The 17,191-nt window shown below is 41.1% G+C and overlaps 1 protein-coding gene across 3 annotated transcripts in view; it reads right to left on the reverse strand.

Moving 5' to 3' along the window:
- Nucleotides 1–296: 296 nt before the first annotated feature.
- Nucleotides 297–17,191, reverse strand: part of sytl5 (synaptotagmin-like 5) — a 45,426-nt gene continuing 28,531 nt past the window's right edge. The window contains exons 4-17 of one of the 3 annotated variants that reach the window (XM_086266905.1): nucleotides 16,770–16,882; nucleotides 16,548–16,644; nucleotides 15,861–15,951; nucleotides 15,633–15,726; nucleotides 12,810–12,910; nucleotides 12,218–12,307; nucleotides 9,294–9,359; nucleotides 7,865–8,043; nucleotides 7,683–7,785; nucleotides 7,395–7,556; nucleotides 7,198–7,306; nucleotides 4,810–4,948; nucleotides 4,085–4,293; nucleotides 297–3,454 (exon numbers count right to left, since the gene is read on the reverse strand). In XM_086266905.1, coding sequence (XP_086123031.1) covers nucleotides 3,312–3,454; nucleotides 4,085–4,293; nucleotides 4,810–4,948; nucleotides 7,198–7,306; nucleotides 7,395–7,556; nucleotides 7,683–7,785; nucleotides 7,865–8,043; nucleotides 9,294–9,359; nucleotides 12,218–12,307; nucleotides 12,810–12,910; nucleotides 15,633–15,726; nucleotides 15,861–15,951; nucleotides 16,548–16,644; nucleotides 16,770–16,882 — 1,696 coding nt within the window. In that variant the 3' untranslated portion in view covers nucleotides 297–3,311. Of the gene's footprint in view, nucleotides 3,455–4,084; nucleotides 4,294–4,809; nucleotides 4,949–7,197; nucleotides 7,307–7,394; nucleotides 7,557–7,682; nucleotides 7,786–7,864; nucleotides 8,044–9,293; nucleotides 9,360–12,217; nucleotides 12,308–12,809; nucleotides 12,911–15,632; nucleotides 15,727–15,854; nucleotides 15,952–16,547; nucleotides 16,645–16,769; nucleotides 16,883–17,191 lie in introns of all 3 variants that reach the window. The other 2 variants (XM_086266903.1, XM_086266906.1) reach the window with 2 other exon arrangements.

A 17,191-nucleotide genomic window follows, 5' to 3' on the forward strand; every position in this document is an offset into this window, starting at 1 on the left:
GTAGATGCTGATTTCCCTTTCAAACAGGTCTTATCATCCCACAGTGCCTAAACTGCCACCAAATGGTTTGCTGACCATATTGTCATTGCACTTGATTGACCAAACTCACCTGAACCAGATCTCAGGAAACACGTAAGCAGTGCCACAAGCCGAGTGCCTTCATGGCACACTGCACTGATGCAGGAATCTGCGGTAAAATGAGTCAAACAATGACTGAACGTATAAATGAACACGTTTTTAAGACTGAGCCAAAGTAAAATCAAGACTAAAATGGGTACAGTGTATGGAAAGAGTGTTTAATTCAAAATATTCTCGTAACACATTTGGGATGAAATAGGCTTTCAAACAGTGAATCTGATGCATGGAAACCAGACAACAGAGAGTACATGCTGTACATCAAGAGTTTTCTCAGTAATTGGGTATTGCACGACTTGTCATGTATGCTGGACAGTTAACACATGTATTATTACTATAACTGGGTGTCAAACTGGGAGCTGAGAGCGGACGTTTTCAGAGGACAAGCAGACAAAATTGGCATTCCACATAAAGAATTGCTCTACGGAGTTTATCTTGAGATGAGTTTTTGTTAACTGTGCGTTTCAACGCATGACGGTGGACCACAGAGCTCCGGGCGACAGGGGCAAGGTCACCAACTGTCACCGGCTCATTACTGAGATGGAGGCGCTCGCCTCAGTGCTGACTCACTCTTAGCAAACAGCCTCCTTCTCAGGGGTTGCTGGGAACGCACTTCAAATAACTGTTTTCTAGGAGTAAAGTGACAATGTCAGTGCTTTATATAATCTTTTCTTTTTCTCTAATACCATGCATTTTCTATTATCACACTGATACAGTGTTAAGCAATTTACATCAAAGCTAGTCTAAGCTGGGTAATCTGTAATTATTTAGTCAATCAAAACAAAAAAAACAAAACAAAACAAAGCAACTTTCTTTTTCCCCCTCAAAGAATAGGACTACGTCAGGTTTGGACTACAAAACAGCAGAAAGGTGTCAGGGGTTGGGGTAGAAGACAAGCATTGTGCGCATCACACAGGTCATGAAAGAATGCAAACTACTGGCTAGTGACATTTTCCAAATCATGTTACATCTGCTGTTTTGTTCGTGCGACAATGTAGGGTCAAGTGAATAAGGCCCGAGTCACACAGCCATAGAGACTGATGGCACTTACCAGTTGACAGCAAAAATCCTTGACCTGTTTAAGAACATGTATTTGTGTTTGTTGCCTTGGTTGCTAACAGACTGTTCAGGTTGTAGTTATTGTCAGAGACGCGCCAGCTACTCACTGAGTGGTAGCGCCATTGTGAAAAGTGCGATAATAACCACAACAGTTGCACCTTTGACTTTTCTGGGTTTTCCATTTGCCTTGCATTTTCTAAAGTTTATTTAGCACTTCGCTAGTTGTTAATGAGTGTTTCTAGGCAAGAAGGCATCTTTCACACAAATTACAGCCAAACTTGACACCCTGCTAACAGCCAAGGCAATTGCAAGGTTTTTGGTGCAGCAGCCTCTTTGAGACTTTACCCAGCAACATCCAGCAACCACTTGCAAACCAGTTGGGGAATACAGATTTTACTCATGATCGGTGGTTGCATGACATTCAATATGACGGACAACTCAAGCAATGTGCACAAATTACCTCTATTACTGGTCAAATAATTTCAGTCTATAACGGCGTAATCTCAAAGGCCATAGTGTCGTCTGAACCTAGCATAAAGCTGCATACACACAGGGAGCGATTTGCTTGACCCATCGTTTTGGTAAACGACGCATAAATTCCAGGGTAAGGGTTAGGGTTATATGTGGTTACTAGTTAACCCTCTAATTTACTTAGTACTTGCTTAAGCCACTTGCCTTGAAGTTGAGGAAAGCTTGTCTCAGTACCCATCAACTTTGTGGCAGTGTTTTCCCCCTCCTCCACCCATGGTAGCTTAAAGTTGCCAAATGTCATTGACTTGCTGTAGCATTTTACTGCAAACCGCTTCCCGTGCAGATGCACTTTAAAAGGACAACAGCCATGCAAGCAGCAAACCTAAACGCTACAGTTAGCATACCGATAGTGTGATGTTTAGCTTTACTGTGTTAGCATGCTAACATTTGCAAATTAGCACTTTGTTCTGACCAGATGGGGGCACTAAACAAATGTTCAGATTGCAAGAGTTATTAAAAGAGAATTCTAAGAGGGTTATGAATGCCATAACATTTTGTTCACACAATTTATAGGTTGAAGATATTGTATTCAAAATTCAAATGCGACCCTTGAGCGGCTGATTGAGAAAGTTGGGTTCACTAGGATGCGCCAACCAGGAACTATTCATGATTCACCAGCACAGCAGTTTTGAACACTGATATAACCACTTTACAGGATAAGTGAAACCTTCCTCCAGCAGGCAAAGCCCAAGGGAATATTAGGGAATCATTATCATCCTGAGGGTACATCCTATGGGGAAAATGAACGTACAGGATTCACAACATCCTTCTATTGCTATACTATCCATGGAAAAATTACCCAGCTACACCCAGCTTCTCAAAAGTGACTTTTTTCCTGCTCTTCTATTTCAATGTCAACTAAGTAAATTTCATTTTATTTCTCATTTTATTAAATTATATGTATGCATATGTAATTTAAATCTCTCCAAGTGTTCTGTTGCTAATCTTTTCTTTAATCTAAAAGAAAGCCTATGAAGAAGTAAATTCAAGTGAAAGTACTTCTTGAGTACTTGAGCAGCACAGTAGTAAGAGTGAGTCACTTTCTACACCTGTACGCAGCTGTTTGAGGGGATGAACTCAACATCCCATGTGCTTCAAAACAGGATTCAGCTTTGCTGTTTATAAGGGGAGTGTTCACATTTATTTATAACTGATCGGTGCCTCGTCTAATGCCTTGTGAATGGTCTCCAGCCGCTACATGCAGAAATGACTCACAGAGACACAGGCGGACATATTGGGAGTCACCCTGTGCTTATTCAGAAGGTACAGTATGTTAAATACAGCACTTGGTTTTCCATAAACAGCAGTGTTTGGTCAAGACTAGATGCTTTTGAGGGCTGAGGGGCACATGTGAATGAATTTGTAAGGCATGACTGGCTCCTGTGGATGGGAGAAGGGATCTGAAGAGAAAAGAAGCAGGGAGAGGCATGGGCTTTGTTCCTATTCTGAGTCCTGACCCCTTCACTGCCTTCTTTTTTTACCCCTTGACCGCTCCGCTTTTCTAGCTCCTCCTCACACCTTCAGACGACTTCTTTCCCTTCTCCCTTCCAGTCTCAGTCTTTTCTCTAGCTGTGCTTCGTTTGGGTTCATGTATTGTGCTTGCACATGCTGGATCGCAGCATCAGAGTGCACTCATGAGGGACTTCAGGATTTTCAATCATTCGTTGCCACAGCCGCTTTTCCTCCCCATACGAGTCCATCCAGTCGACCTCCTTCCCATAGCTTTCCCCTGATGGGAGCAGAGAGAAACACACACATTTGTTTTACTTTGTTAGAACTAGACAGCCCACAGTTAATAGGATTTCCATATGCTTTATGATTTTTGCTTAATGTGCAAACCGTGCATGTGCTTGAAGAGAACTACTAGAGTAAGGTTTGCATGAGGCAGTTTTCTTTTCCTCATACACCAATAATACCTGTCCTTATTTTTGTACAGACATATGGATGTTTACATTTAATTCGAGCAGAGTTTAAAATAGTGATGTCAGTATATGTGGAAATAATGCCTGTGACTCTAATCTCGGACATAGTCCGAAAAACAAAAAAGTATATTTATAAGTGTGGGAAATCTAAAATGTAGGCTGAAGTGGGAAAATGTCTGTTACACTGTGGATGTGACAGGACTGTAGTAAAATTATGAATAAATATAAATACGTCTGACTTTGGCTCACAGGAAAATTTTAATTAATGTGATAAATAAAAGCATCCATTCAAGCAGATATACAACATATGAGTTGTTTAAAAAATAATAAAACATTTTCTGCAACATTTTGACTGTAACAGAAAAAATACATGGAAATTCCTTCTCTCATAACACTGGCTAACCAGATTATTTTGTTTTCCTGCCACACAGTCTTACCTGTGCCAGCTCCCAGCCTCACCCCTCCCAGGAAGACGTTGCTGGACACAGTTTCTTTGTCCCACACAGTCAGCTCCAGGCAGACGTTGTTGAGGTCTCCCGGCTGCAGGCCGCAGTAGGTGAAGGTGTGGTTCCACTGTGGGTTCACGGTGTGTCGCTCCACCACGGTCTTGTGCTTGGTTGACTTGTTGCTATCAGGGAGGAGGTATCTAAGAAAAAGGATAGAAGTTACTTAGCATATACTCAAGCTGTGTTTTTTAAGAAATCACAATTTAGTCCACTATCATTCATTTTCCATACTGCATCAATATACTGGTAGGGGAAAATGGTATAAATAAATAAATAAATAAAATTCGGTCACTGAAAAGAAATCAGAGGACGACAAAAAAAAGACATGAGATGCTCCAAGAGATGCAAGACTGACCCAAAGAGATGAAACAGCTTCAGAAGTAGTAAAAAAGTGACTACAGAGGCAGAAAAATTTGTCCTGTTGTCTTAAACTGTGTCCATGTAACTTCATGATTTGGATTTACAACTAGTGCCAGATTTTAAACTGAAGAATAACACACTGTAAATGCCAAAATAGATTACATTTTCTGAAATGAGACGTCAAATATCATTTAGATCATTTACATTTGTAAGTTATATGTGTGCTTCATAAAAGCTGTGCCTACTCTGACGTAAAACCTCATTACCTCATTCAAATTCATAAACCAGTGTCTCACCCTTTCACAAAAGGATCCGAGTAGCCTCCAGACTTGACAGCAGTGAGATTTTTGGCTCCTTTGACCAGCAGCTCAACCATGCCCCCTTCAGGCAGAGTTAAAGGGCTCGTCTTTTTGCCCTTCAGAAAACTCTTTTTCACTGCGTTGGTAGGAAAAGCAGACAAATGAATCCATGTGCAAGCGAAAGTTTATAATGTATATGTAACATTAGATACAAAATTAAATAAAATCAGTCATAACAGTAAGAAAGAGATATCAATGACCTGTGCACACTGACTTACACAAAAAAAATCAATAAATAAATTGCACCTTTTTGCAGAATCAATAAAGGCATTAAGTTCATTAATATCTATCCCTACTAGCTACAAAGTAGTGACTCATGCTTGTAAAGCATATGGCCCTTCATGTTTTATTTATTCAGGAATTTCAGGATACAAATTTAATTCATGCAAACCACAGCAATGAAAACCATGCAGCCACATGTCACACATGACCACGTCAGTTACCATAGTTACATGCTTTATTATTATAAATATAAGCCAGCAAAGAGCAAAAGTTTCACAAAGGAAGTGTTTCGTATCTCTTCTGAGATGTGGTCAGTGAAAGATGATGGAAGCCTCAATTTAAACCCACCTTTAAAATGAAGACCTATGTTAACCAGTTTTTATGTTACTTAGTGTGATGAAATCCACACAAGCATCATCTGTTGCAGACAGCATAGTGGATATTTTTGGTGTAAGAACACAAACGTAGTTTTTCCATTTCTGTTCAATATTTTGGACATTTGCATTTTTCGCATTTTAAATAACTACTGCATGCTCATGATGCAGTATTGTTTGGTTTGTAATTTTTGTCAGGTGTTAGGTGGTTGCTAGGCAATGCAATCTCAACACAAAATAGCTTGCATAATTAAAGTTTTGCATTTGAAATCAATTAGATGTTGTGAAATTAAAATGATACAATGCTTTTATAAGACATTACAGGAGCATAAATTACAAATGGGCCTCTTTATCTGTTGGTAGGTGGCTGCTAGGCAACATAATGACACTCCACGATATAGATGAGTACCTTCAGGAGCCTAAGATGTACCTGGTTGCAAGCAAACAGATGTTGTGTACTGTAGTGATAAAATCTGGTGGTCAGGTGGTCATCTTATCAGGATTTTCACAAGAAAAGAACACACTAATCCCCCCCAAAAAGTCTCAGCTATAGCAGCTATTGTGCACATTGGACTTCAGCCCCTAGTTTAGAGCTGTGATTTAGCCCACTGCATTCCTTCCTTCTCAGATTTACCAGACCTGATCCATACATGCATCTGGTTAAGACAAGTATTAGTTTTGGAGAGTGTGTGTGTGCGTGTGTGTGTGGGGGCGTGTGTCTGTACACGTCTGTATGATTAAAAAGGGTCATATAGAAAAAAAAATATCAAAGAATTTCCTTCAGCCCTGACCCCTGTGACAATCCTCTGCTTGCACCAACCTTAACAACACCACTTGCTCTACAAAACCATGCAGTGCTTTATAGATGTCTAGGAATATTTTTCACTAGTCACAAACAGGAGGTCAGTTTCTGTTTTCTAATCATTTGGGCAGCAGTCGAGCAGTCGCGCTGCAGTAATTGGGGATAAAAACCAGGGAACGTCTGAAAGTAGCGAAAAACAATGTTTTCAGGTCAGACGGGGATAAGAAGGATTTTATTTAGATCCAAGAGGGTTGGGCAAATATATATTTATCCTCATTAGCAAATCAACAACTCACTGGTAGGTCACTCATTATCACAAACTCATGTTGTGCAGTCAAACATTATTCAGACCCTCAGAACTTCAAAGTTTTAAATATAACAAACATGTTTTTGATTTTGTGGTTTAAAATGTCACTAATAAGGAGCAAAGAAGAAGAAGAAGAAGAAGAACTCTGTTGATCCCCGAGGGAAATTCAAATGTCTGACAGCTCATCTGCGGTTTGTATGAGAACTGAAACCCTGATGGCTGTGGGTGCGAATGATTTTCTATATCTTGCTGTTTTACAACAGAGAGAGCAGAGTCTTCCAGTACTGATGGTTTTTGGTTTCATAAAGGTGTTGTAAAGGAGGAGATCAAAGTTATTTAGGATGGCTTTTAACGTCTTTCGTGTGCATCTTTCCACCACCTCCCCCAGCATGTCCAGTCTGGCTCCGATTACAGAGCTAGCTTTCTTCACTAGTTTGTCCAGTCTCCTTGCATCCTTGTTTCTGATGCTGCGTTCTCAGCAGACTGCTGCATAGAACAGCACACTTGCCAACACAGACTGACAGAACATCTGCAGCAATGTACTCCAGATGTCAAGAAATCTTATTATATACAGTATATCATACTGTAAAGTTTAATGGTGATGACAGCCATGAACATACCTTGTACTTGGTCCGCAGTCGGTGTGACGTTCTTTCCTTCAGGGATGTACTTCAACACAACAGTTAGTTCTCCTTTATACTGGAGCATTGCGTCTATACTGCCCTCCACCTACACACACACACACACTAATAAACCAGATGCTCATATTTATACGAGGTAGCTGAAAAACACTATATGTGCTGATTCAGGCTGCCACCTTGGGCTGCAGTGTGTACCACTCCTCTATGTGGCAATCGAATTTCCAGGCGTCAAAGGCCAGCTCCACTTCTCCCAGGAAGCTGTTGCGTCCAAACCGGTCGTGGTGCCATATGGACACCTGCAGGGTTCGTGTCTCCAGCTGCGAGTGGCTGATCACATACTGAGAGAGAGGAAGTTCAAAAAAAAAAAAAAAATCCCACAAGAGAAGATCAACTGAATGTCGTTTTATGATGTAACGTATTAATTCATTGCTCTCTAGCTCTCATTGAGTTTTCCTCTCACACACCCGCAGAGTCTCGTTGAAAACAGGGTTAATGGTGTTGGCCTTGATGCTCGTCTTCCTCTTGCTCTGTCGGGACTTATCTGGCAACAGGTAAGTCTTCACATACCTGCCACAAGAACACACAGCAGGTTATAACGGAGTCCTCTTACGCCATTGTGTGTGTGTGTGCGTGCGTGCTCTCTTACGCATCTGTGCGCTGCCTCCTCTCATCTCCTACTGCCAGGTTGTGACATTCTTTCACAAGGACACTGAGAGCGCCGGTCTTGTAGCTGTAGCTGACATTGAGCAGGATCTCGCCGCTCACCTTTGCGTTGCCATAGTCACCGGTCTCGCTGTACATGCTCATCGTGCTGTTTATACTGCTCTACGAGGCCAAGGTGAGAGATAAAGGCGTAGATATGAGACGGCGACGATAAAGGAGGGGAGAAGGGAGACAGGGGAGCATGTGACGCAAGAGAAGTGATGAAATACAGTGGAAACAAAACACGATGAACAAAAGAGGAGGAAAATCTGCACAATGTTCAGACTGAGGCTCACGTCAATCATTGCTGTCACTGGAAGTTTGAGGGAAGTGCAAAACGTGAAGCTTTCAGGGGGTATAAATGAGAAAAAGCATTTATATTCTGTCTGGAAATGTCAAGACATATGTAAGGATGCGTGACATGTAGCAGCGTGTAGACTTTGTAGAATTTGTCACTTGGCCAATCTTTTAGAAGTTTAACCGGCATTTGTTGCCATTTTTGGAAATTTCAGAGACTGAACATTAAAGATGTCGAGTCCACAGTCACATCAGACCTGTGAATGCAGCAAACTGTGTCAACTGAGAGTGTAGAGAGATGTGACTTTGCTTGAAGAACACTTGTTGCTGTTGGTCGTCAGCTTAAATAGTCAGATCCACAGGGTTATAACTGTCATAGAAATTAGGTCTGCTCCATCAAATAAAAGCCACATTAGCAAACATGTAATATAATAAAAGTGAACTTTTTTTTTTTAAAGTTAAAAAGCGGTAAAATTCTGACTTGGGTGGCTGCTCCTCCTGAATTTTCACTGTTTGCCCATCAAATTAAACAGTAACATTTTTATGCCACATTCACAATTTTCCCCCTCACACTGAACTCTTGCCAAACCTATTTCTCTGAGGAAAAAAAATATTTGCAATCACAGCAGGTAATTATGTCTGGAACATGTCTTTAAAAGCATGACTGCTGTAGCTCCAGACAGGATAAAACTGGCATAATCCACTGATAATAATATTGCTATCCAGGGAGCAAAAGACTCCAGAAGCCAGAATTGAGCCACGTTGGCTCTCTCACCCCACCTCTACTGTAAAGTCTTACTCATTTATTTCCTGCAGGAAGTCAGCATGACAAATGGCTTTGTTAAATGCAAGGGGCACCAAATTAAAGCACCAACAGAAAAAAGGAAAAGTACGAGCAAAACCATGCAGTGAGCATGCAGTTACACTCAGAATATCATCTTATGGTATATTCATGAAAATTCTCTATATATTATTGAAACCTGCATGTAATATTTAGGTTCTGGTGCTTTGCTACGGCACCTTTACTGTGTGAATGTGCAATAAAAGCATGCACAACTACCAAAGGAGAGGCTTACAGTCTCAGCATCTGAGTCGGGGACATTGAGGTACCCCCACCTTCTTTCTGATCCAGGAGTGGAAGACTATTTATAAAAGAGGCAGAAACATATATGAAGAAAGATAGAAGAGGAAAGAGTGAGTACTGAGCTCTCTGATGTGTTAGAAATCACAGATTTACCAACTCGTCCAGCTGTGAAATCTGAAAATATGCAACGGATAGACAGCTGCTACGAGAAAGAAATGGGACATAACCCTTTAAACTATTAACCATCTTTTTAAAAATCGTTGCAGATTTAAATATTTAACTTTTCAATAACTGCTCATTAGCACTGCTCATATTAGTTTGGCTTCGTTTTAGTTGGATGTGCAGCAGACAAATCTGTAGAAGCTGTGTGATGCTATCATGTCAGCATGGACCATACTCTCTGAGGATGTTTCCAGCACCTTGTTGAATCAAAGCAGCTCTGAAGTCAAAAGACTAGCACAGTGTACCTAATAAAGTGGCAGATGAGTGAATATCAACCATTAGAGTGAAAATAATGACAATACAAAAAACCCCTGTATTTCAGTTCTAATGAGTGCAATAACAGTATTTTACTCTAATGTCCCTCAGCACTGATCAGCGGGTATCTGTGTCATACACATGTACGCACTTGGCTAGCTTTTTAGTTTGCTACAGTCATGAAAAAAACCACTACTATTTCCTTAAAAGTCTAATAAACGTATAGTTTAGTTGATATTTATGATATTTATACACATCGCCTTTACCCCCTACCTCACCAGAAAATAAAAAGGTTTCGTTAAAACCGAAAAAAAGGAAAAAAAACATGTCATAGATCATGGGAACCATTAAATGCCTCTAATAGTAGCTCATTGTGCCTTCATTATCCACAAAAGCCCTCTGTGCAGTGAATCACAGCAGTGGGCAGAGTATATTAGAGCTCGAGTCAGTGACAGCGAACTATCTGCATCACATCTCATCACCACCTTCTACTTCCATTCATACTGCCAACAGCAGCTCAGTGACTGCTACTATAACAGAAAGACTGACTGTCAAACAGGCTGGCCATATCATCCATTTACCTACCCAGCTCTCAAACTAAACACGCTCACAAAGGAGACGAGCAGAGCGCAGTGAGTCATAAATAAGATTGTTATCTCGACATTTTAATAACTGCTTTTCTGCCAAAGTAGTTTAGAGCTGGCTGTGACTGATTCCCCTGAAGAAGTTAATATGCATATCTGAATCAAGTAAATGTATGAGCAATTAAGTAAAAAAAACACTATCGCTTTGATATTAAATGAAACTTAACTCTGTATTTGTATTCTGGGGCTTGACTACAGCAGATCTGCATGATCTGGAGAAAAGAGATGCTTCTTTGTCTCAGTCTGCCTGTTAGCAGCCAGTCGGTCCGGCCTCTGTCTGAAAAACGTAACATTAGCTCCAGGCCTCAGCCCTCTCTAAGAGCCCACTCTCTCTTCTTCAGTTCAAAGGCTTTTGGTTGAAAACAGGTGGACGAAAAACAGATTCAGACCAAAGTTATTTTAAACTAAAAACTAAAACTGGATGTGAAAAAACATTTCGGTTAACTGAAAAAACAAAACAAAACAAAAAGTTTAAATTGGGAAAATGAAAATATAATTTAAAGGTAATATTCTTTGTTTGTAGATTCGTTAGAGTGGCAAAAACTTTATTACAATTTACATGATGACGCTCTGATGCACGTGATTGTTGAGACTCTGGATGTCTATGAGACTGACCGTCAACTGCTTTTAAATAGTTGTTTTTATTGTAATACCTGAAGTGATTTTCCTAAATTGTACTCGTGACATTTTATTTCAAAAGACTAAAACCAATAAAAACTGAACTAAAACGAAACATCTTCAAACAATAAAAACGAAACTGAAAGAAAAACTAAAAGGTAAAGAGAAATTTGAAAACGAATTAAAGAAAACAAAATATAATAACTCCGTTTTATCAGACTACACAGTAGTCTGATAAAACGGTTGCTGGGCTACATCAGGTAATTATGATGTCATATTCTTGCTGACAGATGACAGACGACGTATAGGCTGGTGTCATCCCACACCTGTGAGATAGGTGCTATGGATCAACTGCAGTGTAAATAGACAGAGTGAGATATGGCTGTCTTGTTTTCAGTAAAGCTTGAAAAAAAGAAAAACAGCTGCAGCTCGTATCTAGAGGACAGCAGAGGCTGCGCGTCTTTTAGTTTCCCTTTCCGCTTTTGGTGATTATAGTGTATCTTGTTTGGGCTTGAAATGGACAACGTGACGGACATGACGAGTGAGAAAATGAAAAAAATCTGACACCTTAGTCTCTTTATTGGAACTTTGATAAACTACACATGATTAAACAATCAGTCATCATGCCTCAGAACTCACAGGGGAGCCATTTTTATGCTAATGTCGTGTTATGAGCGCCGTTCCACTTCCACAAAACGATCATCTCGAAATGCTTCTGCAGGACTGCAGATTGAGATCATTCCTCAGAGTTCATTAGAGGCCTCACATTACTTCCATTGTTAGTTTGAAATATAGATGGGTGCAGCTTCAAATCTTAGCTTTTCATATAAACACACATCTCCACTTTTCAGTATTTACATATGGATGACATATTTCCCGCAAAGCGCACATCATTAACCTACATAAACACACTTGCACGCCTCAAAGCAGTGACCCTTCCCTCCATACAACTACTTAGTTTACGGAAACAGGGTTAAGCTTTCCTATTACAGGAGGTGTTCGTGACACAGCTGAGTCTGTGTTTGCACAGTCAACACTAGAACGCACACATCTGAGTCACACATCTGGCGGTGAGCGCACGGTATGTGTGCATACGGAGCATAATCGTGTACCTGTTTGACCACATGGGAACTCCTATTACTATTTGATTTTGTGAGTGATCTAGCACGGGTGTTACCGTTGACACGGCGTTGCTGAGGCGTCTGCTCGTAATCTTGCTGTGGGCTGACATCAGGGCATCGATGTCCTCGTCGTCGTCAGAAAACTCCTGTGGATGACAGCGGATTCAGTCAGAAGGGAGATGACACGGGAGATGACACGCGAGAAGCCGGCCAGAGCGTCTTTGTGCTCTGTGCAGTTTTCCATGCGGCAGCTGTGTGGGTGGATGCAGGCAGCTTCCATAAATTTAATCAGACAGGACCGGACAGAGAGCGGTAATTAAATTTTCACGAGCAAAACCACACTGTGGTTGTTTTTACAATGAACAGTGCATGAATGGATGAGTAGGTAAAGAAAAAAAAAACATTTGAGAGTTTTTCTGTTTGCTGCTCGCTGAAAAACAAACAAAGCAGCCCGACACTGACCATCACATCCTCCACCTGCTTTTGGCCTACATCTGTTTAGATGCCTGTCATGCTCTTTGAAGTGAGCTCTGAAGTGAAATTAACATTCAGTCCCACATCTGACGCATCGTGTCGAGTTCATCGGCCCACGGATCCCGATGTGTGATGAGTGTGAAGGAGGAGTGGGGGTGGGATGATGGCGCTTACCGTTTCGTTGAGGCCGGGGACTGAGCGGCTTTTGACAGAGAGGGCACTGTCACTGGGTTCAGAGCCGGGAGATAACAGGTCACACTCTGATCGACTGTGATCTGATGAAGGAAGAGAGGGAAGAAGGCAAGAGAAATAAGGAAAACTGTTCTGAAGGTGCAGTGCTGTAACGTAAACACTGAGAAATATAGGCAGACAGCAGCGGACTTCTGGTCAGATTTGGAAACTTATAACTTCCTATTTGCTCAATCGTGCCGTCTGCAGCAGATAAATCTTCTTGTTATGATGTAGGATTTCTTTTCCAACTGTTTGTTGCTTTAAATTCAATTCAGTTTTATTTATCTAGCGCCAAATCACAACAACAGTCGCCTCAAGGTGCTTATAATAACAAATACAGAGGAAAACCCAACAATCATGTGATCCCCTATGAGCAAGCACTTTAAAGACAGTGGGAAGGAAAAACTCCCTTTTAACAGGAAGAAACCTCCAGCAGAACCAGGCTCAGGGAGGGGCGGGGCCATCTGCTGCGACTGGTTGGAGTGAAATTAATTCATGTTCCTAAAATAGGTCTAAAAAACACAGTTTATTGAAAAAATTTTTTCAGAAAGATGCAAGAGACAGAAGTCCATTTAGGATCCTTGTCTTGTTGTAGAAGGCTGCTTATTTCAGTTTCACTTCTTAGCTGCATGCTATTTCAAATCAAATCAAATCACTTTTTATTGTCACATCACATGTGCAGGCACACTGGCACAGCACATGCGAGTGAAATTCTTGTGTGCGAGCCCCACAAGCAACAGAGATGTGCAAACACAACAACACAAACGAGCAAAATACAAGAATGGCCAACCTGAAACTAATAAATATATGTACAATATATAATAGTGTATGCATTTCTGGATGTGTATACTAAATATTTTCCTACGTGTGTGTGTGTGTGTGTGTGTGTGTGTGTGTGTGTGTGTGTGTGTGTGTGTATACACATTTTTACAAATTAAATAGTAAAAAAAATAAAAAAATAATAATAATAATAATAATAATAATGATAAAATATATAAAATATACAGAGTTGAATATGTGCAAAACAAGTGGCATTTATATACAGTGTGGAGTGCATAATGTTGAAGTTCCAGTAGTGAAGCTGAGGTGTCTATGACGTGTTCAGCAGTCTGATGGCCTGATGGAAAAAGCTGTCTCTCAGTCTGCTGGTACGGGACCGGATGCTGCAGAACCTCCTTCCTGATGGAAGCAGTCTGAACAGTTTATGGCTGGGGTGACTGGAGTCCTTGATGATCCTCCCCGCTTTCCTCAGGCAGCGCTTCCTGTAGATGTCTTGGAGGGAGGGAAGCTCACCTCCAATTATCCGTTCAGAGCACCGCACTACTCGCTGGAGAGCTTTGCAGTTGTAGGCGGTGCTGTTGCCATACCAGGTGGTGATGCATCCAGTGAGGATGCTCTCAATGGCACAGTGATATTTGCTTTCAGAGTTAAGTGACATTTGTGGAAATCCAATCTTCCTGATCCATCAGCTAAAGCAAGGCGCTTTTACTTCTCCCCTTTTCTCTCTGAACATTTGAAACCTTGGATTGCGGCCAAACAGCTCCATCTGAACTCCATGCCACTTGCTCCCAAAGAACTTATCCCATAAAATCGTCTTGCAGATTTGTTAGACCTCAGAAGGTTGATTCCGTTCATCGTGCGCAGCGTTTTCAGCAGGAGAAACGTTTTACCACTCGTCCAGATGAGCACCGTCAACTTTCTGGGATTCTCTTAGTCATTTCCATCTGACTTTTCTAATTAGATTGCAGGTAAAGCTTCCTTCCAATATCTCTGCTGTGTAGACCCCGTTTGTGCTTCAGCACTTTACCATAATCCCCGCGTCAGCTAAACCTTCCTGCAGGTACTCTGCAGTCATATGAGGGGGTTATGCAGAGCCTCTCTAATTAGAAAGTGCGCATTCCCTCCGCTCACTCAATGTTTTCTTCTTTTCTCCAGATCTTGTTTTGACTTCCAAAAATATCTCCTGAAATGTTTCTAAATTAAATTCTGGAGAGTAGAAACTGAAAGCTGAGGGGTCTTTTTTCATATCTCACATCAAGTTTTTATATTTTCAGTCAGTTTCCTGGAGGAGCCCGTCGGCTGTTGAGTGCCAGCACAAAAAAAACTTTAAGAGCTCATTTCTGCGTCCTTCCTCTCTCTTTTTATGCTGGAAAAACTGCCAGGCCTGGGAACTGAGAGTGAAGCCTTTTCCAAACTACACCCTTTTGCCTTTCTCACTGTTTAGAGCTGTGGCCTTAAATGAGCCTCAGGCAGCTTAAAAAAGTCTCAGAAAGAAAAATAAGCTGTGAATAGTTCTTATATAATCAGGCACAGAAAAATACTAAGACCAAAACAACTATTTTTTTACTGCTTTGGTCTGACAACTGGCTTTGAGTAGAGATTCAGCTTTGTTTTAACTAAAACCCTCATCAGAACCATTTTAAAAAACCTTGATAAAGTTACAGAGCCAGCAGATAGGAGCATAGGCAAGTGCTCTGAAAGAGATGAAGAGGTTCGGCACTTTGGAGTGTAGAAGTTAATAGTCTAATTCGTGCAGATGTGACATTTTCTCCAAAAGGAAGGAATAATTTTATCTTTTGTGAGCTACAGTCTGAGTTGAAGTGGAGACGAGTGCTTTTGCATCAACCCTCAAAGGTGATGTTCTTGAAAGTGTGACTTGTTTCGATAGCTTGTGAATTATCAAAATGCTTGTGTGAGAGCTATGAAGCTGTGAGACGGTGGCAGGATTCACATCACCTCGTTGTGCAGGGACAAAAATTAAAATACCTGATGAAACTGAGGGCCTGGATACAGAAATGCTCGGGCCAGAAGGTTTCTTCTCAGGTGCGCCCTCAGGGTCGTCACTCTCTGCTCCTTCAGGCTGCATTAAAAAACAAACAAACAAACAAACAAAACCACGCAAACCTTTAAAATACGCTTTCCACCCCAAATGTAAAAACTTTCCAACTTTCCCCAGTGCGCTGCTGTTTGTGTGCATCGATTGCTGACCCTGACCCTCCGATTAGCATCAAGATGGGACGATCTGTCCAGAGACCGGGGACGTAGGTTTTTGGATGCCATGGACTCCATACCCTCTGCACCACCCCTGAAAAAACACAGAGGTCAGCTGAATAACAGCATCTAATCCAGAGTTTAACACTGAAGGCAGTTCCAGAAATGGCAACTGCTTCAGCTTTGCTTCTTAAGCGCTTTGGATGCTGAAAATATTTCAGATTAACTTTGTTTTACTTATTGCTTGTATTCTTAAGCAAAAACAGAAAATAAAGATGTAATGGAGTAGAACCAACTTTTAGCCAACTTGGAGGTGCTGGTCTGTTAGCTTGGACAAAACTAGTTATTTCATCAAGTGATAAAATAACTGCGACTCCATGAAATGCTGAAAGTAAATCTCTATCGTCTATTGTTTATCATTTGCTCTGCTTTCTGTCTGTATGCCTCTCAGTGCTGCCTTCACATACATACACACATACATATATACATATACATACATATGATCTTTTCTAATGCTTTCACACTGAGGTGCACACTCAACACATTGAACATTTACTCTCTGATGATTTTATCCTGTCTATGTGCTGCATGTCCTGCATGCATTAAACATTCATGTTGTTTAATTCATTAAGGTCAGTATGTGTTTGTATGAAGCTAAACAGCTGTTAAAGCTCTGTGTTATCTGCTTACCCTTTTCTCCTGGCACCATTGAGTACAGTTAATCTGTTGGATACTGCAGGCTCAGGTTTCTCCTGCTTTGAAGGGGCGGCCTTTTTTACTTCTGGGCCTTCGGGAACAAACGCATCAGCCAGTGAGTATTGAAATCAGCACATTTGCTTCTCTGTTGCACCGTTAACATGTCTTTTCAACTGTAATCATTCTGGTTTGAAGAACACAAGCAGTCGGACTCACTCAGCGGGGTGCTCAGGATCGTCTGTTTGACAACCTCACTGCTCAACTGCCCCCGCTCAAAGCGCTTAGACCTCTCCTCCAGGAACCACTCTCCGCTCGACACCTTAAGCTCCCTGTCGTACAAAGACATTAAAGGGGAATCAACACCTCAAGACAGCACATGTAGTAAAAGTAAAATCAGAGGAAACAAGAAGGAATGAAAGTGCTCTATTCTCCCATGTCGCACATTATTTCTAAGTCTCTGAATTCTCAATTTAATCATCAATAGCGACTCAAAGAACTCCGGGTAAATGAAGCAGGCAAAAATGAGAAAAACATTTGAATTTTAGCTTTGGTAATACTTTGCACATAGAAAAATATATTTCTCTGAAAGTGTTGCTGTTGCAATATTACATCTCTGCAATACTGGCCAGCGATTGCAT

The sequence above is a fragment of the Aulonocara sp. 'chitande type north' Nkhata Bay genome, linkage group LG16, assembly GCF_057382095.1.
Source record: "Aulonocara sp. 'chitande type north' Nkhata Bay isolate Kocher_YH1m ecotype deep benthic linkage group LG16, A_spYH_male_GT1.1, whole genome shotgun sequence".
NCBI classification, from domain to species: domain Eukaryota; kingdom Metazoa; phylum Chordata; class Actinopteri; order Cichliformes; family Cichlidae; genus Aulonocara; species Aulonocara sp. 'chitande type north' Nkhata Bay.